The following is a 25,906-nucleotide window of genomic DNA, read 5'->3' on the forward strand; positions in this document are numbered from 1 at the left end:
TTCTCAATGTGGTTCAGATCAGGTTAACAAGGAGGCCATGTCATTAGATTTCCTTCTTTTATACCCTTTCTTGCCAGCCACGCTGTGGAGTACTTGGACGCGTGTGATGGAGCATTGTCCTGCATGAAAATCATGTTTTTCTTGAAGGATGCAGACTTCTTCCTGTACCACTGCTTGAAGAAGGTGTCTTCCAGAAACTGGCAGTAGGACTGGGAGTTGAGCTTGACTCCATCCTCAACCCGAAAAGGCCCCACAAGCTCATCTTTGATGATACCAGCCCAAACCAGTACTCCACCTCCACCTTGCTGGCGTCTGAGTCGGACTGGAGCTCTCTGCCCTTTACCAATCCAGCCACGGGCCCATCCATCTGGCCCATCAAGACTCACTCTCATTTCATCAGTCCATAAAACCTTAGAAAAATCAGTCTTGAGATATTTCTTGGCCCAGTCTTGACGTTTCAGCTTGTGTGTCTTGTTCAGTGGTGGTCGTCTTTCAGCCTTTCTTACCTTGGCCATGTCTCTGAGTATTGCACACCTTGTGCTTTTGGGCACTCCAGTGATGTTGCAGCTCTGAAATATGGCCAAACTGGTGGCAAGTGGCATCTTGGCAGCTGCACGCTTGACTTTTCTCAGTTCATGGGCAGTTATTTTGCGCCTTGGTTTCTCCACACGCTTCTTGCGACCCTGTTGACTATTTTGAATGAAACGCTTGATTGTTCGATGATCACGCTTCAGAAGCTTTGCAATTTTAAGAGTGCTGCATCCCTCTGCAAGATATCTCACTATTTTTGACTTTTCTGAGCCTGTCAAGTCCTTCTTTTGACCCATTTTGCCAAAGGAAAGGAAGTTGCCTAATAATTATGCACACCTGATACAGGGTGTTGATGTCATTAGACCACACCCCTTCTCATTACAGAGATGCACATCACCTAATATGCTTAATTGGTAGTAGGCTTTCGAGCCTATACAGCTTGGAGTAAGACAACATGCATAAAGAGGATGATGTGGTCAAAATACTCATTTGCCTAATAATTCTGCACTCCCTGTACAATGGATGTGTGTCCACATAAAAGTCTGCCCCCTGCCTTACTTTGAGATGTCAAAGTTTTGAACCAGTGAGGGAGATAGTTCAAAAATTAGATAGATTAGATAGACTGAGGGACGGACAGATAGACAGACAGACAGAGACATAAACAGACAGACACAGGATCTAGAAAGTTCTCTTTGCAAATCACATCTTCTCTCTGAAACACATACTGGTAAGACTTTGGACTTGCAATCACAAGAACCTAAGCATTTTAGCATTCCTCTGGGGCATACAACAAATATCTCTTCTCACTCCAGCACAGATCTAGCTGGGCATCCTGATAAATAGAAATTTTGGAATAGATAATTAAGGTCAGCCCAAATTTGTTAACTTGTCACTATAGAAATAATAGAACTACAGTACAGTTGGGAGGTCTGACAGGATTAGGCAATGGTCTTTGAAAACATGCAGAGTCTACTATGTAAGCGGACATAGATGGAACGATGTGAAATCTTAATTTTGAAAAATAAAATAAAAATATTTGTGAACATAAAGAGATATTCGGACCAACCTTCCCAATTACATTTTTGAAACCATGGCTCTTCAGCAAGGCATTTCACGATAAGTAACCCTAAGCAACCCTGAATGGTGGCACATCAAACTGATTATAATTCTGTTACAAATGGATTTTATTAATTTTAACACTTGATAAATCATTCAGTACTTTTGGAAAGGAAGTGGCATGTAATCTAAAATAGAGAAGGAACGAAGTGAAGCAGACTGGGTTGGAATCCCCAAGGGAAAATCTCTAAGTTCCAGAAGGTGATATAAACCAGCTATGATCCATTCATTTTAGAAGACGGAGGCTTTTAAAGATATATACCATAGCATTATTCATTAATGTCATGTCAGCAAACATGGAAATAATAGAAAAAAATTATTATAGAGAATTTCAGGGGGGGAAATCTTGAACCTGAAAATTGACAATTCAAAGAAAAGAATCCCTGAATTGTTATTTTTCAGTGGCTAAGCAGCTTTATAATTCTAAGAATGTTAATTACCACAGGTGTACTAAACAGAAAAAAAACCAAGCAAAATGTAAAAGAAAAAACATGAAAAATATTATTTACAACAGCATTATTATACCTTAAAAAAACCCTCTCCAATGCGAAATGTTTTATCAGTTCAAAGGCTATACAGTATTTTATTATATTTGCAAATGTAACATTATACATCATAAAATATTGGAGAGGGAGGGAGAAGACCCATATCAACCATCAATGAGAATTTAACATAAACTGATAAAAACTATATCATTGTTTCTCAATTTGGTGCCCTCCAAATGTTATGGGACTACAACTCCCAAAATATGTAGTCATGGTGGCTGAGAATTTTGAGAATTGAAGCTCCAACAAATCTGGAATACAACAGGTTGCAGGAGGATGGTCTAAATAATGTAATAATATACACGCCAATATAAATTTAGATGAGAATATGAATGTAAACATTCATTAATATACAACATGCATAGACATATACTGACCTTCTATTTCAGAACTGTAGCTTTTGCAGTAATTGTGCTTTACCATCCACAGAGGCATCAATCTAACAGGCACTGTTGATGTATAGTCCCTCTCTTTTGTAAGAATACATGCAGCCAGGGAATTCCTGTACATTCCTCCCACCCACCCACCTACCCCGTGTAGAAATGAAAGCAAGCTATGCAGTCTCAGTGCCCAGCAGATTGTGCCTAGAAGTGCATTGCTTCTAGGGAGTAGAACATCACACGAGATACTGGGTTTCAACTAGCTACCTCCCATACTGGAGCTAATAAAATTGAAATTCTGCTCTTCATTAATAATAGCAACACTTAGCTGTATAACTAGGTGCATGTCTTTTCTACATTTTAAAAAAATATAGACTTGGAGGAAGGGCTATATCTCTCTTATAACTTCCCCTGCACCCTTTGCTGTTTTAATTAATGTTAAAATTCCAAATTTTATAAACCCCTTTTATGCAGTGAGCTCTTAATCTAACAAAACGATTGACTTGTATTTGATGTGCAAGAATACCGACATCTTGTTAGACTGATGGAAAGGAGAATTTAAATTAAAATGTTTTAGCTAAAAGCTATCTAAAATGGGGAAAATTGCCAAGATAATAATTTAACGTCTTCCATTAAAAAAAGTGCAGAGAAAACCTGGGTACTGTTTTACCCCAGAGCAAGAGCCACAGAACAATCAATCTAGTTTCCTGAGCTCAAGACATCTTTAGATTTCTCCCCCTACCCCAAGAAGCAGATCTCTCTTGAATCTGATCTACCAATGCTGCAACAAAACTACTAGATTTTAAAAAGAGGGAACTTTTTTTTCTTCCTATTAGAGAATTACACATAGTCAAAGAGACTACTAATTCATTGATTTAATTTCACTTTCAAAGTGATATAAGACCAATGTTTTCTCTCTCTCCACAGTTACCCTCCATGCACAGCATTCGTTACAGGGTCTTCTGATCTCTGCCTGGTTAGCAGAAGACATGAAAGGCAGAGATAAGACCAGATTCACCTGCATCAAAAAAATGTACACTTCCTGAATATGTTGAAGACTTCATAGCTATGTAGTCATAATTGGCAAGAGGTTCCTTTCACTGCTTCTGCTGAAAGTGAGGAGATGTGGGGTAACAGTCACACATGAGCCAGTCACACGCAAACCAGTGGGTGCAATATCCCACTATCACTGTAACTGTCGTTATTAACAAGAAAGAAGCAGTAAAATTTCACAAAACTTATTTAAAAATCCCTGAAATGTGTATGCAACAGGCTGTTTGCCTGAATTACCACTGTAACTACTACTGAACATGTATGTACAATGTTGCAAGAAGTTCTGTATTATATATGGAATCATATATATTGCTTCCTCCGTTCCCTTCATTCTAGATTACAGATGTTTAATTACTGCATTTCAGTCTAATCAAAATATAATATTCAAGTAATAAGATATTCTAATGGAGCGGGGAGGCAGGGAAAATGAGAAATTTACTGTTGTATTACACAACTACATTTAAAAATTAAATAAAACAAATGTAAAATTCTGGTGCATATACAATACATTGGTTAAGATTTCTAAAACTAGGGTTTTGCTGGTTTTTTTTAAAAAAAAGAAGTATCACTTTTTTGTGATACTATAGTTATGCACAATAATTTATACCTAGTAAGAAATAAAATTTTCCATCTTCCACAAAATATATATAACTATAACATTCACATTGCTAGTTTAAGAAAACAAAATGTGAGTTTTACATATTATGTAGCAAACTTTGTGGACCCTTCTAAATCAATACATGAAGCCTTGATTAAATAATGCTTGAATAACAAATCTGGTTTGTCCCATACAAAACATCAGATTTTTTTTTTAAAAAAACTAAAAGCTAAATAAGTTTTCCCATTTCACAATGGAACAATTACAAGCATAGTTCAGTTACAGGGGGGGAAAATCTACAATATGATAGTAATGAAACAATGAGAAAATATACATAAGTTATCGTCCTCATAGAGGGATTCTGTGTCAATTTCCACAGGGGAATGAGCCAAAACTCAACCTTTTTCTGATCATATTGTTTGGTAAATTCACAGAAGAGAGCAATGCAACATATTAGTATTCAGAGCTAAGCCACATGATTATTAGATTCATCATTTAATTGTACCACTTGAGGCTGGAGCAGTGATTAAATGTTAACAATGTCGTAATGAAAATATGATTTAATTCATTTGTGTTCAAGGAATAGTTATCTAATGAACTTTTGCCTTGTTTGGCTTTGTTCTTGCAAATCATGAATGGTATACAGGTGAAGCTTCTGCTCACGAGAGAGATTTCTGTTCAGTTACTGTGACCTCCTAAGCCCAGTTCCTCCTCCTCATCTCTCATTCTATTCAGGAGGTCCCTGGGTCCAGTTTGGAGAAGGAGACAAGGAAAACCCACTTCTATGGATTACTTACTATTAGCACATTAAAAGCAATCCTTGCTTTATATACATGAGTTTTTCAATAGGATTAAACAGCTTTAGGGTCACTAGAAGAGGTTAGTAATGTCATTTCAGAAGAAGGAATGTTGTTTATATGTTACAGAAATGAACAGGGATGAAAGAAATGAACTGTAAATTTGTTTTAAGAAACCTACATATCAATGTAAAAAAAGTGCAAACATTGTTGTAACTTGTTTAAAAGACAGTAATTTAGACTAAGAAATTTGGATCACTGGTTTTTGGCAAACTGAGTATCAATGCAATAGCTGTTCCAGATATACAAAAGTGGGGAATACATCTAATTTTGTTTTGGTTTTAGTATGACCCCTAGATATAACCATTTTTATTTGTGAACCATGGGTTATGCCTTAGCATGATGTGCTAGCCCAACCATTATAGTTGGCTCAATCCATCCGTGACCAAGGAAATTAAGTAGAATGTGTGCATGCGACAATGTACAAAGATGTGCATAAGCTCATATATTTTTGGATACAAAAATATGGGGGAGCTTATGAACATTTAATTTCCGCTGCAGTCTAAAATGGTACAACCCAACAACACTCACATCACATAAAGCAATTATTATACATTTTAGCTCATAGCTAACATAGATTTCAGGCAGTCCACTCCAGCTGCTCTATCTTATTCTATGTTTTTTGTTAACTGAATATAAAATATTTACATATTTTTCAGATTTTATAAAATTGCACACTGCCTATCATTGTAGCTAGATTTAAAAAATCATCTCCACCCACCCAAAAGGACTGGATGCTATACCAAGTTTACCTTATAACATAGTTAAAATATGCCAATTCTTTATCAAAACATCTGAAAGTGTTTTAACAAACACTCTGCTTCACCTAAAGAGAATAAATTTGTTTTTTTAACCTGGCACCCTCCAGATGATTCCTACATGTCTAAACAGCATAAATAAAGACTAAAATATCAACACATCCTCAAATGCCAAGTTGGAGAAGCATGAACTGGTATTTAAAATACACAAAATATCCATTTTCCAGAGCTGATAATTTGAATCAGATTTCATAAACATAAAGCAGTATTACTGGAAGTTAAATTGGGGGGGCAGGAATATGGGTTTTGCCATATGCATCTTAGGGCTTTTCTACTTCTCTGTCCTATATTAGACCAGCTGTTTGTCATTCTTTATAAAGGATTTATTCTATATTGATTCTTAGACTTGTCTATGGCTTCTCCTCTTACAAACAGAGAATGATTTCCTTAATGGTTATGCCTAGACCAGGCTCACCCATCTCAAACATTTCTGGTATTTTTCTGGCACTTGCTCTGATGTCATTTGCAACATTTAACTATTAATTGGTAAATCGGTGAGTTAATCCTAGTTGACAAAGGCAAGCCCTAACATAAGCTGTGAGTGAAGGAAACATTTTTTGCAGCTGTTAATTGTTAGACCACTTTCTAGGGGTAAATTATTTCATACACTGTCTTCAGGAACTCAAAATGTAACTGTAGCTACAAGTTCATTTTTATCTGATTTATGCATTTGAGTTGAGAAGATACCAAAGTCAATGTGGGGGAAAATACTGCTGCATGCCTAATTAAAATACTAACTTAACTTTCAATTGTTAGAACTGATTAAAACCCCCCAACATCTGTGCATCTTTCAGAAGAATGGATCTCACATGCTGTCAAAGCCAAATGTCTAGAGTCATCTGAGGAGAGCCATGGGTTGGGTAGAAATGGAATAAAATGTATGACTGGAAGATTATATGCCAACAAGCATTTTAAGTACTGATACACTCTATTTTGTGTTTGTGACTACTGCTACTAAGATCTCATCCAGACCAAACATTAACCATGGAAAGCTAAGATATAGCTTCCACTCACCTTAATAGAACATGAAGTCCCCAATGCAGCTGTCTAAAAGCACCTCAAATTAGAACAAGCTGTTGCTTTGTCTTAAACCCCTGGATATCCAAATCAAGTCACTTATTTTGCTACTCCCCTAGAGATTATAATGCAAGTCCACTGAATGGCAAAGTATATGCATATATAGAATCAAAGCAAGGTTACACACTGCACATTCCCTTTTGCACTAAATAAAAAGGTTCATTATTATAATAATAAAAATCACAATTAATATTAGCGAGCTTTCTAAGGAGGAATTGAATATAAGAACAGAGTTAGACACAGGAAAAATCTGTTTTCTATCCTGGAAATCACATCCCTCCTATCATTAGTTTCAAATAATCTACTAAACCACCTAACACAGCTTTCCCCACAGTTTGCCTCCAAGTATTGGGACTACTGGAGGACATCACTTTGGAGAGGATTAATCAGCACAGACACAATACTTTTCTTAACAGAAAACTCACTCATTAAAAAAGAATAAAATAAAAGGTTACCTTATCAACAATGATTATATCATAAAAATAACTTTAAATCAAACAAGGGCATATAGAAATGCATACTATTATCTTACTACAGAGTATATTTTAGAAATGCCCCTGTCAGGAGGTAACTTGTGAGCATGATGAGGGGCCAGGTTGGCTAATCAAAGTTTACAGAGAGGGATGTAGACGGTTCAAGAAGTCACCGATGCTTTAAAACTTGATGGTGTTGAAAACTGAGAGCGTGTTCCAGGAGTTGCAGAAATTGGATTGGTGGTTGGTTGGGAAGATTGAGGAGAAATTTAAGGCAAATACAGAACAGGAACAGAAGTATTTGCCTATATTTGTGATCTGTCCTCTCTCTTTCTCTCCCTTTTTTTTTTTGGTAATAGCTGCTTGTCCACAGAGTTATGATGCAGATGGCTGTCTGAAGTTTTGCTAATACCTGATATTTCAGATAACATAGTAGTCAAACATAATCTTGTTCTAAGCTACCTGAGTTTTTCATGAAGCAGATGAATATCTGACATCCAAAACTGAAGTAGCCTGGAATAGAAGAAAAGGATGGTAGCGGTAAGCAACATTTTTTTTAAAAAAAAATTATATGCACGTGCATATATCCCTTTTATTTCATTTCATTTCTGGTTTAAGAAAGAAGAACAAACACTGAAAGAAAGGAAAACCCACAGATAGTTATGTAGAGCAATGAATTACTAAGTCTCTCCTCAGATTCTATTATTGACCAGGTATATGGAACATTTTTGTCAAATATTATGGCTTCCTGTGTTAAAAAAATTACAGTGGGACAAAAAAGTATTTAGTCAGCCACCAATTGTGCAAGTTCTCCCACTTAAAAAGATGAGAGAGGCCTGTAATTTTCATCATAGGTATACCTCAACTATGAGAGACAAAATGGGGGGAAAGAATCCAGGAAATCACATTGTAGGATTTCTAACGAATTTATTTGCAAATTATGGTGGAAAATAAATATTTGGTCAATAACAAAAGTTCATCTCAATACTTTGTTATATACCCTTTGTTGGCAATGACAGAGGTCAAACGTTTTCTGTAAGTCTTCACAAGGTTTGCACACACTGTTGCTGGTATTTTGGCCCATTCCTCCATGCAGATCTCCTCTAGAGCAGTGATGTTTTGAGGCTGTCGCTGGGCAACACAGACTTTCAACTCCCTCCAAAGGTTTTCTATGGGGTTGAGATCTGGAGACTGGCTAGGCCACTCCAGGACCTTGAAATGCTTCTTACGAAGCCACTCCTTTGTTGCCCAGGCGGTGTGTTTGGGATCATTGTCATGCTGAAAGACCCATCCACATTTCATCTTCAATGCCCTTGCTGATGGAAGGAGGTTTTCACTCAAAATCTCACGATACATGGCCCCATTCATTCTTTCCTTTACACGGATCAGTCATCCTGGTCCCTTTGCAGAAAAACAGCCCCGAAGCATGATGTTTCCACCCCCATGCTTCACAGTAGGTATGGTGTTCTTTGGATGCAACTCAGCATTCTTTCTCCTCCAAACACGACGAGTTGAGTTTTTACCAAAAAGTTCTACTTTGGTTTCATCTGACCATATGACATTCTACCAATCCTGTTCTGGATCATCCAAATGCTCTCTAGCAAACTTCAGACAGGCCCGGACATGTACCAGCTTAACCAGGGGGACACGTCTGGCACTGCAGGATTTGAGTCCGTGGCAGCATAGTGTGTTACTGATGGTAGCCTTTGTTACTTTGTTCCCAGCTCTCTGCAGATCATTCACTAGGTCCCCCCATGTGGTTCTGGGATTTTTGCTCACTGTTCTTGTGATCATTTTGACCCCACGGGGTGAGATCTTGCGTGGAGCCCTAGAACAAGGGAGATTATCAGTGGTCGTGTATGTCTTCCATTTTCTAATAATTGCTCCCACAGTTGATTTCTTCATACCAAGCTGCTTGCCTATTGCAAATTCAGTCTTCCCAGTATGGTGCAGCTCTGCAATTTTGTTTCTGGTGTCCTTCGACAGCTCTTTGGTCTTGGCCATAGTGGAGTTTGGAGTGTGACTGTTTGAGGTTATGGACTGGTGTCTTTTATACTGATAACAAGTTCAACCAGGTGCCATTCATACAGGTAACGAGTGGAGGACAGAGAAGCCTCTTAAATAAGAAGTTACAGGTCTGTGAGAGCCAGAAATCTTGCTTGTTTGTAGGTGACCAAATACTTATTTTACCGAGGAATGTACGAATTAATTCATTAGAAATCCTACAATGTGATTTCCTGGATTCTTTCCCCCCATTTTGTCTCTCATAGTTGAGGTATACCTGTGATGAAAATTACAGGCCTCTCTCATCTTTTTAAGTGGGAGAACTTGCACAACTGGTGGCTGACTAAATACTTTTTTATCCCACTGTATTATTGATTACTTCAGACCCTCCTAATTTCACTGTCTACGTTTGTGAACATTCCAACTTCAACTGTTAAGGGATGATATCCATTTCCAAACAGCATGGTTATATAGTACAGTTATCCAAAAGCTAACCAAGGAGTTGATGCTACCAAAATAAATGCATATTGCTCTCAAATAACCCCCCCCCCCCAAAAAAAACCCTACTACTACCTCATCTTCTTCTTCAGATACTTTAATATTATTATCCGGGGATTTGACGGGTTTCTGTGTACTGGTTCCATTTGTCTCGGCCTTCCCATGCTCAGCTTCCCACTCCTGTAGGACTTCGTCGATGTTAAAACGCCGCCGATAATTTACGAAAAAGTTTTTCACTTGCACCACAGACTTGTTTCCAATTACATCAGAGATGGCTTGAAAATCTCGACCGTATTTCCTGATTGCTACAAAAGAAAATATATCTATCAGTACCATTTCTGAAGCTCAGAGGACAAACTATATAACCTTCAAACTAATACTACAAATTCCTAATACTAAGGAATCCTGTTCAGAGTAGCATGCATTTTCACAACATGCAGGGTAGGTTAGACTGAGTGGCCTAAGATCATCCAATAGACAGGGCTGTAAGACTTTAGCCTAGATCTCCCAGTGACCTTGAATGGGATGTCAGAATAAAATTTGATGAGGACATATTTGCATCAACAGTACTGCAAAAAAAAATGCATGCTGGAGATGCTGTAGGGAATTTATTGACAGACCAAATGAACCTCATTGAGATGGAATGGTTATACTATTTAGAGTTTCAAAGTCAACAACTAAATTTAAGGGATACATCAAGGGTCACACTATTTCTAAACCAATTACAGGTTTATAGAAGAGTGGTAAATCTTGGCTTTCTTAAGTTTCTGCTTCAATGTGGTTATGTATTTATTATTTTATCAAATATGTCCACCAATCTCATGGAAGACAATTCTAGGCCGCATACAATAAAATCAACAATTTATACTTACAGTATCATAAAAACCAATTAAATCAATTACATTAGTTACTAAAAGTATATGTTTGAAAATATTTGATATTTTGTATGGCCAAATTTAGATTCAGCTATATTTCCTTTTAATTTTTCTTATCCCATACTTTCAGACTTTTTCTCCTTATTAATTCTTTCTTCTTTTGTGTATTTTGCTTGTCACTGCTTCTTCCAAAGAGTAAATTCTCTGATAGTTATAAATTAATTTAAGGCCATCCAATTTAATATCAAGTTTTCAGGATTGCTTCACTTTTAAAAGATTGTTGCTGGATTTTAATTTGTTTTTAACATTGTTCACCAGCTAGGCTTTTAAATTAATAACAACAACAACAACGTTGGAAGGTACCTTGGAGGCCATCTAGTCCAACCCCCTGGTCAGGTTGGAAACCCTATACCATTTCAGACAAATGACTGTCCAGTCTCTTCTTAAAAACTTCCAGTGTTGGAGCATTCACAACCTGCTTCAAGAAGTTGGTATAGGATTTCCTGCCTCAGCAGGGGTTGGACTAGATGACCTCCAAGGTCTTCTTCTTCTTCTTCTTCTTCTTCTTCTTCTTCTTCTTCTTCTTCTTCTTCTTCTTCTTCTTCTTCTTCTTCTTCTTCTTCTTCTTCTTCTTCTTCTTCTTCTATTATTAATCGCACAGAGCCAGATGTTCGGACTGGATTTGGCATTTTTGTCTACCTATCGAGTCCTTACCAAGGACCTGGGATAGGCAGATGTGGATGTTTGATGGTATTATAGATATCGTCGCAGGATGGAAGCAGTTCCTATTAAGGCCACCTTTGCAATTGACTAATGGCGAATTTCTCAATGCCAGTGGTGTTCAAGTGGTGCTCCAATTGTTTTGGGATTGCACCCAAGGCGCCTATTACTGTTGGTACTACCCTTGCTTGCCTTTGCCACAGTCTTTCTATTTCTATTTGTAGTTCTTTGTATTTTGTTATCTTCTCCAGTTCTTTCTTGTCTATTCTGCTGTCTTCAGGCACTGCCACATCCACTATCCAGACTTTTTTGTCTTTCTTATCGACAATTGTTAAGTCCGGGATGTTATGTTGCAGGTGCTTGTCTGTTTGAATTCTGAAGTCCCAGAGCAGTTTAACTTCATCATTTTCTATGACTTTCTCTATTTTATGATCCCACCTGTTCTTGCTTACAGGCAAATGATATTTCTTGCAGATCTTCCAATGCACCATCGTTGCTACTTTGTCATGCCACTGCTTGTAGTCAGTCTGTGCAATCTTCTTGCAGCAGCTTACCAGGTGGTCCACTGTTTCTTCAGTTTCTTTGCATAGGTGGCACTTACTGTCTGTTGCTGTCTTCTCAATTTTGACTTTGTATGCATTTGTCCTTAAGGCTTGGTCTTGTGCAGCCAGAATTAGTCCCTCGGACTCTTTCTTCAACTTTCCTGCTCTTAGCCATTGCCAGGTCTTGTTATTTTCTCCTTTTCCAGCTATTTTTTTTTAATGTACTGGCCATATAGTGCTTTGTCTTCCCATGCCTCTATTCTGTTCTTCATTTGGTGTTTCTTGTAGGCCAGTTTGGTCTCTCCAGTAGTCAGTAAGCCTTCCTGATATACTAATTTCAGTGCATCTTCATCATTGTCCTTCAGATATTCTTCCAAAGCCATTGTTTTTCTTCAAGCATCTGATGTACTTGCAGCATTCCACGTCCACCTATTTGCCTTGGTAGACAGAGTCTGTCAATGTCACTGCGTGGATGAAGGGCATGATTCATTGTCATTATTTTTCTGGTCTTCCTATCCATTGCTTTTAACTCTGCTTGAGTCTAGTCCACTATTCCAGCTCTGTATCTAATGACTGGAATTGCCCAGGTGTTGATTGACTTCACAGTATTTCCTCCATTGAGTTTGGACTTCAAGATCTTCTTCACTCTCTTGATGTATTCACCTCTAATCTTTTTCTTGACTTCAGTGTGCTTGATGATGTCAGCTTGAAGGATACCAAAGTATTTGTAGTAATCTTCCTCATCCAGACTCTTAATGTTATTTTCGTGGGGCATCTTTATTCTTTCAGTTTTCATTATTTTTCCTTGTTTGAGAGTAAGTGTGGCACATTTGTCCAAGCCAAACTCTATTGCAATATCTTGGCTATATATACGGACGTGTTCAGCAGCGATTCTATTTCAGATGATGTTTTTCCATACAGCTTCAGATCATCCAAGTAAAGGAGGTGGGATAGTCTGGCAGATGTTTTTGATGTTTGATAGCCATGTCCTGTGTTATTCAGTATTGTTGACGGAGGAAACGGTGTAATAACGAATAGTAGTGGTGATAATGAATCTCTTTGAAATATTCCTCTCTTGATATTAACCTATCCCAGTCTTTCACCATTGACCTGCAACTGTGTCTTCCATTGTGCCATCCATCTTTGCACAAATTTTCTGATGTTTCTACTGACCCTTGTTATTGCTAGGCTCTTGATTATCCAGTCATGTGGCAGAGAGTCCAATGCCTTTTTGTAGTCAATCCATGCCACATTCAGGCTGGTCTTCCTTTTCTTGTAGTTTTCCAAGATCATTTTGTCTATTAGGAGTTGATCTTTTGTTCCTCTGCTATTGCGGCGGTTTCCTTTCTGCTCAGGTGGAAAGAGATTGTTTTCAACTAGATGCTGTTGTACTCCATCAGCCACCACACCAGTTAGCAATTTGAAAGTTGTTGGTAAGCAGGTAATTGGCCTGTAGTTGCCCCTTTTGCTGGATTTTTCATTATTAGGTAGGTTTTTCCAGTTGTTAGCCACTTTTCAATTTCTCCTCCTTGTAGTATATTGTTGAACTGCTTGGCAATGAGTGGGTATATGTTAGATGTTTCAACCAAAACCCATGCAGTTCATCTTCACCTAGTGCTGAGCAATTTTTGATCTTTCTTGCTCTTTTTCTACCATTTTTGTTGTTATTACTAGTTCTTTCATTTCAACTTCTGTTTTATTTGCATCCACTTCTTTTAACCAAGCCACATCCTTGTTGTGTTTCTTTGGGTTATGCCATATCTGCTTCCAGAACTGCAATGTTTCTTCCTTGTCAGGTACTGACTGATTCATTGTAGTTTCTCCATTGATGGATTGGTAGAAACGTTTCTGATTGGATTGAAATTGGAGGTTCTGCCTATAATTTGCAATTTGAGCTTCGTATCTACGGATTTTCCTGGCTATAGCTGTTATTTGCTGCTTTATTATTTCCAGTGCTTCCTTGGTCTTCCTTGTTTCTAAGTGGCATTTCTTGATTAGGTATTTTTTGGTCTTCTTGTTTTTCAGCTTCTTTTCTTTCATCTGTTCTAGCTTGCTTGCATGTGATCTTAACTTGCTGATCCTATTTTCTAGTCTAACCTTCCATTTTTGTGGTGCACTGTTTGTTTGTTTGTTTTTCTTCTTTGTTGATTTTGCATCCCAGGTATTCAGTTATAACTGCAGCTGTGCTGTACATTAGTTGGTTTGTTTCTTGCAGTGAATTGGTGCTTAGATTTGATATTGCAGTATTTGCATCTTTTAATGCTTGTGCTAGCTGTTTCTTTGGAAAAAGCTTCAATGCAGGCAGCCTTATTCTGTTGTTTTTGTGCTGTTCTAGATGCTCAGTTATTCTCTGTTTCAATTCTTTTATTTCTTGAGTTAGAGGGCTTTGTTCTTCCTGAGGAACAGGTGCCTGGTTTCCAAATGAGAACAGTTATATATCTCTGCTGGATTCCTTCACTGCCAACTCCCCCTAGGTTGCCTCTACATTCTAAATTACTTCTGGCAAGGCTTTCATTTCTTTGCCCTGGGTAAACCTTTGCAGTTCATCCAATTCTGTTTCTGTGAATACTTTATTTTTTATTATAAATCAGCGTTGATCTGCTAGTCTCTGTTCTGTTATTTCTGATTCTGGCTGTTGTTCTTTCCAGAAGTGGTGCATTCATTTTAGATATCCTCTTCTTGTTGGACCTGATCTGTAATAACAGATCATTATTTCTTTGTTTTCAATCGCTGTGTATTTGCGATGGGTAAACATCTTTTCTTCCAGTAATTCTGCAGCTGCTGGCCCTGGTTGCTCAGCCAACAGTCCTGAGTCCTGTAACCCATTTTTCACCAGATATCCAGGAACTCCAACATCTAGCGCAGACCTTGTTAATCCGGGCAACATCTGAGCCAGTATGGCATTCTAAAATTTACGTCTCACCATATTTTTTATGGGAGAGACACTCTTTGTCTGACTCCTCTGATGAGACCTGTCCAGTATGGTTGTTGTTGTTGTTGTTTTATTATTATTATTATTATTGGAATCACAGATGGGTATAAAAACAGCATCACTAGCTAAAGAACAGAAATTAGGTTTCAAAAGACTTGCCACCTCTGCCTGAACAAGCCAGTTATGACCCTCTCAAATATGCTCAGTCCCCTAGGCATACAAGTTTGATAAATAAATAAATGAATGCTAATGACTGATCCCACAGGAACTCCAAGCCATATTTCTATGTTAATAAATATGGCTCCACAACCTGACAAAAGCAGAAACAAGGATGTCTTCTTGTAAGCACATCCTTCTAAGTATGCCTGCAGTGGCTGAAATTGAGCACATTTTGCATACAGTGCAAGTGCATATAGAAATAAACTATTCCTATGTTTAAAATATGCACACTGAATACACACACACACACACACACACACACACACACCATGAGGAGTGCAAGACATGAATAAGGCTACCATGTCCAGTATATAACTCTACCCACTTCAACCAACAATCATGACTTGGAATATGAGGAACTGGGTCAGTCATCAGCTGGCACACGGAAAACCATCACTGCAAAAATGAATGAGTCTGGACGCCCTAGAGTAAATGCAGTTCAGTTATCAAATGTTAGCATCAACCCTAAGACATGAGTCAAAAGCAGAAATTTTAGGAATTATTTCACTGGCCAATGAGGAAATGCTCCATCAGAAATCAAAATACAGGGTCATCTTCCCTACAGACAAGAATGTATTTGCAATGCCATACCTTGCACTGCAAGAAGCTGTTCATCTGTGGTCCAGCGTGCATTAAATTTCAATGTTACCTAAGCGTCATGAAACATAAACAAAATAATTTACTTAGATAATAGATGTGCTTTTAAACCTCAGCCCCCAAACTGTATACAAATGAAACAGTAAATAAATTGCTTGAGCAGTCATTTCTTAAATAAAGCCTGCATTATTCTTCTCAGCATGTTTTTTTTTAAAAAAAATCTCTTTTCAAGTGAAATTATACAGGTAGTTCATTGTTTAGTTAACAACATTTAATTTATAACAGCAGAAAGAAAAAAGGGGATAAAAGGAGCGGTCAGTGCTTTTAGCACAAGGTTAGCTACAAGAGTCCATGCATGGGATCACTTTGTCAACCAAGTCAAAATTTAAGGGCACTTGGATTGTGACTTTTCGTATCTTCCTGATCGTGAGCTGTGCACTTCTTCTCATCCTAACTCCTATACTGGAGCTAGAAAAGGAACCAGGATAACTTCCAAAACTGAAAGACCTCTGCAACCCAATGTGATTATAGGGATAAATGGCAAATTTGATCAGCTTGAGGTGCCCTTCTATAAACTTCAGAAGAGGGGGGGGGACATAATTTCTCATTAGCACACATGCTTACCTCTGATAACCTATATTGCTCTATTCCCCCTTCAAGTTTCTCTTTCAGAGAGCTGTTTGTTTGTTTGATATTTTGAATCTGAAAAGAAAGGTTCCTCTTTCAGTATGGATAATACAAAGTTTGAGTAAAATTTGATCTAATCTCAAAAATTCTCTAAAACATTATCTATTCCCCCATCAATCATTTAAACAAGAGCCCCCATTCCTCCATGAACTACAGTTCCCTCCCCCACTAAGATTGGGCTCTTGTCCTTTTTTCCCGTCCCCCTCAAATATCCAATAACTCAGTAGCTGAGAAGTAATAATGGGAAATAGGCTCTTTCATTCTTAGCCTCTTTGGGGACTTTCTAATGTTGATACTTGTAAAAAACAAGATACAAAGTTGGATGGTTCCCAACAGAACCCTTACATTTTTTAAATGATCATGTTCCTATTGCTTACCTATGTCTTCCTTTTCAACACCAAGGCATTTAAAAAACAACAATCCTAATTCACCCTCTGAACTGCAGCCACTCATTATTTTTATTTTGTGAAGATGCCTAAGGAGTTGTTGTTTTTTTCCTAATGTCTGATCATAATAAAAGCTATCTATCTACCTGCCAATGGAACATATGACACTGGTGATACTGTAGGTGTGTTTTGCAATCCACAGTTTTCCATTTAAATGTCTTTTAAAATTAAAATAATCTTTTAAAATGTCAAGCAGAAGAGACAATGTGGTAAATGTAAAAGGAACTGATCATTGTTACATGGATATGGTTAAGTGGATGCCCATGGGACCAAACAATGACCTGTGCAGTAATCTTCTAACCAATAGAGGAAATAGAAGAATAAAAGCTAGCTGCATAGAAGTGGGTAAGGCAGAGGAAATATATTCTAATATTTTATACTTGAATGTGTAAAATTAGAATTTAGATGGAAAACAATAAAATAATTGACTACTGATATAAAAGTTCTCAGAAACTAGAAAGTCCAAAGTATGGAGAAACATGGAAACTGATTTATGGAAATCCGTAATGACTCCTGAGTAAGATGCAGGAAGTTGGCAATTCATCTTGCTGCACTGTAAATAGAAAGCCAAGTTGAAATAATTCTCCTCTAAAATGTACTGCAACTGACAGCTTGTTAATCAGGTCTCATCCTGATGCAAAACATCTCACCCAAGCTATAAATCCTCCCAGGGAGCTGTGAAGTTGAGATTGTTTAAAATATGTATCAGATGATTAAAAAGAAGCCTCGTTCTGTTGCCAGGAGAAAACACATACCTGTCGCTTGATGGAGACAAGCTCCATATCCAGTTGCCTAAGCAAAGTGGTGGCAGCGGTTGCGTTGGCAGACACAGCTTCCACGTCTTCCTGAGAGAGAAACATTCCTTTGGGAGGTTTCCTCTTGGCCCTGTTCTTAGCAGCCTGGGTACTGTGCTTTTCTTTCTTTACCTGAGGTATTGTTTCCACAGGAGGAATCTGCAAAGGAGAGATCTACCATATGTAAGCCTGATGTCTGAACCACAAGCTATCCACAACTACTGCCAGTTCCAAACATACCCGAAGCCTGAGGTAGATAGTCATAAGTGTACTATTTTTCTAAGATCCTGTATTACGAAAGCCAAGTACAAAATGGATACACTGTCTTGCTTCACCTTTATACTAAACCTGCACACTTCCCCATCCTAAGTGGATAGAGTCAGCATTTTCAGAATTTAATGGGTAAAATAGGCATCTAATTTTAATCTTCCCAGAACACAGAAGCCATATGATCCTGAATATGAGTTCTTGAAGCTTTAGGGCATCCATTTTGCCCCTCAAAGTCTTTCAAAAAGGTCAGCTTGCAAAGTAGGCCTGTCCAATCCAAAGGCATCATGGCATCATTCTTCTGGCTTGCCACAGGCCAAAAATCTTTGAAAATCATGTAAGACTGTCTGTACATTGAGCTGTGGGACAGTTTGTTGGTGCTGCCCAAGTACTTTTCTGCTAAAGTAACAACAACACTGGAAGGATACAGACACAAGAGCACAAAATGCACCCATATTGTTAAAATGAAGTAAGATGAAGTCTGCTAAGTATCTTCCTTAAATTCTATTACTGAATAGAGAAGGTAAATGCACTAAGCCAAAACTACACATAATACAATGGCTCCAACATACATGAGAAACACTCTTTACCAAAGACTACCATCCTTACTCCACATCTGGAGAAAAGGACTCAATACCCCATCTAGGGCTAGAGTGACAACATCCACTACACGTTCCAGGCATGCCACTGAAAGCCAACCAAAGTACTCTTTCCAAGCTCAGGCCATCAGCACCTCAGTTTAATAGTGTATCAGAAATAAAAGAAGATATCTCAGTTGAGCGTGGGGGTGGTTGAACTAGAAAAAAAATCTAAAAATTATGTTAGATATGCAATTTCGTGTGTGTCAGCCAGAGGGGAAGAAAAAGAAACTAATTTAAGACAAAACATGAAGGGTCAGATGATTGCAGGCTAATCCTTAAAGCTCATTCCTTTTTATATGCAGCACTGCAAAACTGACGGATAAAGATTTTTGCATGGCTACGAAATCTGCCCTAGAAAAGGTCTTTTGGGGACAAGTACGAAACATAAAGAATGAATCTGAGACACTGTTTTAGATTCCTGCAAAGGAACACTTGGATCTGCCTGCCACTCCGCTAGCAATGTAATTTTTAAAATTTCTTCTGAATCTTTTGATAACACTAAGGACATGTCTGCAAAATGAATGTGAAAAGACCCTTAAAAAGCTCGCTGTTAAGGGAAAGCCATAATTGCTTCTGCCTTTCTTCAAATGAAAACAGCAAAGCATATAGGAATCAAACAACAACTACAGAACCTTCCTACTCCAAGGAAAACCACCTCCAACCTCAACAGGAAATTGTATATACAGAATTCCCAGAAGATTCTGCCTCTTCCAATAAGAAGGGGAGGCACATGAGCCTCACCTTAGTTTGACAAGTCCATTCTACCTAAAAAGTCATGGTGCCTCAGAGGCCTGCTTGCTTCCCTCTGTCTGTTTCCATGTCTGCTCAGTGATAAACATGTTTTATTACAGTGTGTACCTTGAAGGAATACTAGTCACTTTTAATCATCATTTGATCTTAAATCAGTGGCTTAAATCAGCTTTCAATCTTGATGCTAGCCTTTGGTTTGAAAACAAACTTGATCTAGCATTAATTAGGATTTTGCTAGTTTTAGCATCAAGTGCTGAAGAGAGAATCCTCAGTAATGGACTGGGCATACATGAGAGAGGCATTCAGAGAAGGGCTGGCCGAAAACAAGAAAAGAAACACTTCCCAAGACAGTTTCCCTCAACCAGAGTTAAAATACATAATTAGGCTCCTTGTCTTCCTTCGACATGATCCTATGCCCACACAGATTCACTGAAGCATATTCAAAGCCACATGCAGCATTTATCTAGTACTTATGTTGAAAAACTGACTTCACATATTGCACTAAGCTGTAATATATGGGTTTATCTGGTTTAGGGTTAGTATGTTAAGGTGAACTTTGTAACTGCAGTTTATTCAAGACATTATATGTACATACTGTACACTTGTCCAGGCAGTCTCTGAGACTTGGATATAACTGAATGGAAGGAAAACATAATGTAATATGCAAAACAAACAATGTATGAGGGGGTAGACACATGGCTTTATAAGGACATGTATGTTTTCCCTATAAAAAGATCCCAGATTCCTCCCTGGCATTTCCCAGCAAAGGTCTAGCCAAAAATCTTAGCTACTATTAGCAGAAAATAACTTAATCTATATAGGTCAATAACATAATAGGGATTAAGGGCAGTTTTATATATTACTGTGTTTTTAATACTGCTGCACTGAAACATCAAAACATCCACAACACCTCTCACCAGCTTACAAGTGACAAGAGTTCATCACTCTATAGCACAGGTGTCAAACTCAATCACGGCACGTGATGTATTGTGACCTATCATGACATGTTTTGCATTTGTAGAGCTGGGGTGGGCGTGGCCTGTGTATGGCGCATCTGGCCCGCAGGCTGCCAGTTTGACTCCCCTATAGTATGGAATAAATTAAATTGCAGTTTTAGCTTCTAAGCTACGGAAGAGACTCCTAGTTCTTAGCTGTCACATTTCAACACAAAGATAGGTGGTCACCATTCATGTTTTTAACCTTTCTGTAAATATGAAAATTTAGAAAAACACTGTAATTTTTTTGACACCACAATCAATAAATGGCTAGCAGATGCAAGCCAACTTTGCAGGCATCTGGCAATATGTTTTTGACAAACATGCCACTAGAGATGGTTTGAGAAGATATTTCTCATTACATACTGTAAATGGAAAATGGCAAAAACACATGTGACCACAGAACAGCGCCTAGACTTATATACTGCTTCACAGAGCTTTACAGCCCTCTCTAAGCAATTTACAGTCAGCAACTGCGAGCTGGTTGACAAATGCCCAAAATGCAATCATGAGGCCACAACAGTGGTGATGGTGGTATGTAACAGCCAAAACTTCAAGGATGGGTTATAAGTAGCTTTTTTGAAGACTGTTAGAACTTCAAAGGGTCATGAATCAACCATCTTTAAGCGAGAACTATCTATGCTGTTCCTGAGTAACTCATCTTAAAGAAAACTACTTAGATCCGTGTTTCCTTATTATGTTTATGTGGGAAAGTAGACTTACTTTTTCTCCAGTGTGCAAATATTGAAATGTTAATTTTTATCTTAAGCTATAGTGAGATACACAAATTAAAAAATCATTAGAATGGAAGAAGAGGTCATTAATATAATTTAAGAAAACTGTGATGTGAACACTGAAAGAAAAATCTTGTAAAATATCCCCTATTATCATAATAATGAGGACCCAGATTGTTGGGGGCAATTAAGCTGACTTTGTAATAATGCCGCTTGGGTGTGTGTGTGTGTGTGAAAGCCCTAATAAGCAGGCATATACATAGAATGAAGGCTACTGCTAAGCTTGTAAGCCGCCCTGAGTCTTCGGAGAAGGGCGGGATATAAATGGAATTTAAAAAAAATATTTAATACTGTTTAACAATAATAAAGCTATGAATTCTGCAGGTGAGGGAAAACGTAGCCATGCTACTTCTAGAAAAATATGACAGTGAAAGAAAAAAAATGTACATCCTCTTACAGATTTAATGTTCTAGGATAATTTTGGATAATCAGCTATATCACCTACAGGATTATAGAACTGTAGACCAGTTAGCTTTGTCTTAACAATTTTTCCAGGAAAGATTGCTTGTGGCTTTTTAATTGCAATAAGCAATCTGCAAAATAAAAGTGGATGATGGAATGGTTAATAAGAAAGGGGCTGAACCATGCCTAATTCTTTCCCACACATAAACGCATCACTTCTTGAAAGCAGCGAGTGGGAAAATCAATAGGTCATCCTTCTATGTCAAATTATGTCATCATTGGACACATAAGCAAGCCTGCACACATTACTTGCATAAAAGAGCTATTATAAATGTTTTCATAAGTATTTGGGATAAAAGAAATATAGGCAAAATGAAGAGTTTAAAGAATTATTATTATTATAATACCAGGATTCCTAATCTGGGGTTTTGAACTGAAAATCTTACATCTACAGTGAGAGCACAGCCTTTAGCAATGCTAGCTAAGGAACTACAGGTATGATGATTGAAGTCAAAAGTCATTGTTCTCTATTCCGCATTTGTCAGACTGAGCCTAAAATACTGCAACCGGTTCTCAGTACCACAAATTAGGATGAACTCTGAGAAATTGGAGCCTATCCAGAAAGAAACTAAAACAAAGAAGGGCTGGTGGCAAGGGACTTATTAGGGATTCGTGGAGGCACTGAATATAATAGGATTTCTTAAGGGATATAATATAGAAGTACTGTTCATAATTGTTGCAAAGACCAAAGAATTATGAAGAAGTAGATCTCAGTTGGACATCAGGAAAACATTTCTAATAATAAACATAAGACTGCTTTGGGAAGAGGCAAGATCTTCTATACTCCAAGGATTTAAACAGGTTAGATAGCCATCTGTCAGTAATGCTATAGCAGTGGATTCCTGCAGTGAATGGGGAAAGGGACTAAATAATGTTCAAGGCCCCCTTTCTTGCTACATCCCACACATTTGAAGGGTAAAGGGTTGGGAAGGTTGTAGGTGTGTGTGAAAAACAAGGGAGTGTAGGTCAACATGCGTTATACTATCTGGAAAGCAGACAAACTCAAATATTACAACCATCTGTTTGCTTTTGGAAAACACAGCAGATACAAATTAACTTTGACTTTCCCTATGCATGACTACGTCCACTGTTCTGAACAGCATTGCAGGAAATCAATGGCAAATCAAAGGTTATGGGGATAAGGCCTGCATTTGTCTTTTTTATAGTAATGTTATTAAAAATTATAATTAAAAAGACAAAAACTACTACCAAGAAAAACAAAATAAAAATAGAAAGTGCAGAATATAAAAATAAGACAGAAAAAATAAACATAAAGTAATGACTTCCCTTTTCATAACGTATGAACAACTTTAGTAACTTATCTCTTTATCTTAAAATACAATAAATTATTTCTTCTTCCTATATTATTTTTATTTATTTATATCATACCTTTATTATTTTTACACACGACTCAATACAGTGAACGTATCCAACATACCTTCCCTACAACAACCCTGTAAGGTGGGTTGCCTGAAAGTGAGCGACTTGCCCAAAGTCACCAAACTGGCTTTCATATCTCATGTTTTACCTATATATACATCCTTAAAGCTTTCTCATTCAATTTTGATCAGCAAAAGTCCATTAAAGATTACCAGAAATAACATGCTTATTTTAACCGTGACCAAATAAACTAACTTCTTCCCTTTACTTTTAACAATCTATCTTTAAACCCTTCAAATAATGTCCTAGTACTTGATTTCCTTTAATTTTTTTTGTTCCTTTTCCCAAAATTCTTTAAAGTTTTAACATGTCTCCCAATATAAGAAAGTTATCCAAGTCACTCTTCTATGTTATTTCTATATTCCCTTTTAATTATTAAAACATCAGCCAGTTTCTTTTTGATGACAGTGTCTTTTTCTTTATCGTTTTTGTAGCCTGTCATTTTAAAATCCATTTTCAGATTGGTCTCAGTTTTTTCAAAAACATAGTCAAGACACAAACACACTTAAAATTAACTTCTGAATTCATTTTCAACAATATCCTTCAATATGTCCAATGTTAAAACATTTTGTTCCATTTAAGCATTCTTCTCCTTTAATTGTAATAATTAGTTCCTTCTGGTTCCCTCTATAGCAGACATGTCAAACGTCACGTGACGTCACACAACCTATCGGGACAGTTTTGCCATTGCCGGCAATAGGGTGGGCGCGGCTTCCACATGACGCATTCGGCCCGCAGGCCAGCAGTTTGACACCCCTGCTCTAGAGTCCAACCTTCTCATCCTATCATTTTTTTAAAAAGAGAATTCAAGCAAAGCCATTTTCCCATAGGAAGGATTCTTAGAATTAATTCCAAAATCTTATTTCAAATCCATCTAGATCGTTGTCTTTTGTAACTTTCCAAAATCAAAATCATCCTTTTGCTCTTTATTCCCAAAGAATTAAAAATTAAGTCCTTAAACTTGTATTTAAAACTTTTTTCACTAAGATTGAAAGAAACTCACCCAATGCTGTAATACCCATCAATCCAAAGATTCCTAATAGCAGCAAAGCAGTTAACTAGCCATTTAAAAAAGTGACTAGAAAAGAAGTATGCAACCAAAAGTCCTTCTTAAAGGTACTAATAATGTCTTGTGCAAAAAAGAGGGCTATTCCCAGAGCTCCAAATCCTTATGAGAAGCAACTGTGTGGAGAATGTGTGAACGATTTCAAGTCCTCTCTTGTCCAGAGAGGAATTAAAAATAGCCAGTCTACTTACTGGCTTTTCATTCTGCTATTGTCCTCCACAGAGCTGTCCTCAATTTGCCATGCCTTCCCCAAAAGTTCCCAGAGCCTAATTTGTCAAATGTAAAGTCTATGAAAAATATTTTAAAAATTTAGCTAATTATACACCTCTTGTAGAACAGCCATCCAACTTATACAGCTGTAACCTTGGTGGTGGCAAAAACTGATACAAAAAAAACATTGTCATCCTTTTTTTTAAGAACTTGAAATGTTGGGTCTTGTGAAACACATCTTCTATCTTTACACTTCCACCATACTTTGAATCTAGATAAAAATAACTCTGCAAAAACAAACTGATCAAATCCATCACTTAGTTTCCCACTGTGGTCAACCAGACGCCTCTGGGAAGCCCACAAGCAAAATACAATTGCAAAAACTTTCTGCCATTTATTATTCTCCAGAAACTGACATTCAAAAACACACAACCTATGGATTTCAAGAATCTGTGAAGTTTGTTCTAAACCAGCATGTAGTTAGTTTGGTCCTGGATTAGTGTACTATGAAAACTCAAGCACTGCAGTATGGACAGCTTCTGGCAGTTGCTAACAATATTAAACTTTTGAGTCCCAGTGCTACAATGGATAGGAAAGGCCTGAGCTGTACATTTTGACAGCTAGTCTGTTTTGTTTTTTGGAGGAGAAGGGATACATTTTGAGTTTTTCACTTTGGTAAGCTTGTTTGGGAGGAAAAAAATATTTGGTGAAATATTGTTAAACCAACCATTGCTTATTTGGCAAAATATGGTTAAATATTTGGTTATATATATTTATTGAAACATGCAGTCTTACCACATGATGCTCCTTTTATTAACAGCAGTAAGGGAATAATTTTGTTGCTGTGGGAGCCCACAGTTATAGGATGTATGTGCAAACTAGAGCTTCACAGGGATGTTCACCTATCTAGATAGCTCCTATTTCTTTGTTCCCTGACCAAGGAGTCATCCAATCATCTAACGGGAAAAATCAAACTTCCCCTCCCCCCATCTACCCAGTTCTGGTTTTATTAACTGAATGTACCAGCATAGACACATGGGATTGTAAAAGGGAAAAATCTTAGCAGGCACTTTTATACTACTGTTGTTCCTCAATAGTGGTTATTGTTTTAGGACCAGATCCCTGTTCATCTATATCAGTTCCAAAGTAGTCTCTTAAGTTTGCTGATGGAGTCTTGCACAGCTCCCTTGGGAAATACAGAGGGAGGGGGAATGGAATATGGGACCTTCCATGTTCAGAGCAGACGCTTTCTTATAGATTTACATACCTTGTCCTGCAATCAGGGAATAACTTTTCTTTTAGATAATGATCTCCTGCCTATACTCAAAAAGTCAGTCTTCCAAGTTTGCATTGAAAATCCAGCTTCCCGGTTGTATTAACTATAGCTATGGATTTTGTGGTCATCTTACTGCTATGTAAGCTTGTGCCAAATATTTTGAATACAATTCTTTTAAATTCAAAACACCCATTTTGAGTAAAAAAAAAAGCGGTTTTAAAATTGTTCTTAGCAGCTCTGGAA

The 25,906-nt window shown here is 37.5% G+C and overlaps 1 protein-coding gene across 2 annotated transcripts in view; it reads right to left on the bottom strand.

Annotated features, from left to right (window-relative positions):
- Window positions 1-2,728: 2,728 nt before the first annotated feature.
- The window catches only part of RCOR1 (REST corepressor 1), a 170,296-nt gene continuing 147,118 nt past the window's right edge, over window positions 2,729-25,906 (bottom strand). The window contains exons 8-12 of one of the 2 annotated variants that reach the window (XM_081344820.1): window positions 17,724-17,921; window positions 16,460-16,537; window positions 15,830-15,887; window positions 10,026-10,255; window positions 2,729-7,961 (exon numbers count right to left, since the gene is read on the bottom strand). In XM_081344820.1, the coding sequence (XP_081200946.1) occupies window positions 7,920-7,961; window positions 10,026-10,255; window positions 15,830-15,887; window positions 16,460-16,537; window positions 17,724-17,921 (606 nt within the window). In that variant the 3' untranslated portion in view covers window positions 2,729-7,919. Of the gene's footprint in view, window positions 7,962-10,025; window positions 10,256-15,829; window positions 15,888-16,459; window positions 16,538-17,723; window positions 17,937-25,906 lie in introns of both variants that reach the window. The other variant, XM_081344819.1, reaches the window with a different exon arrangement.

The sequence above is a fragment of the Vipera berus genome (assembly GCF_964194415.1).
Source record: "Vipera berus genome assembly, chromosome: 1".
In the NCBI taxonomy this organism is placed as follows: Eukaryota; Metazoa; Chordata; class Lepidosauria; order Squamata; family Viperidae; genus Vipera; species Vipera berus.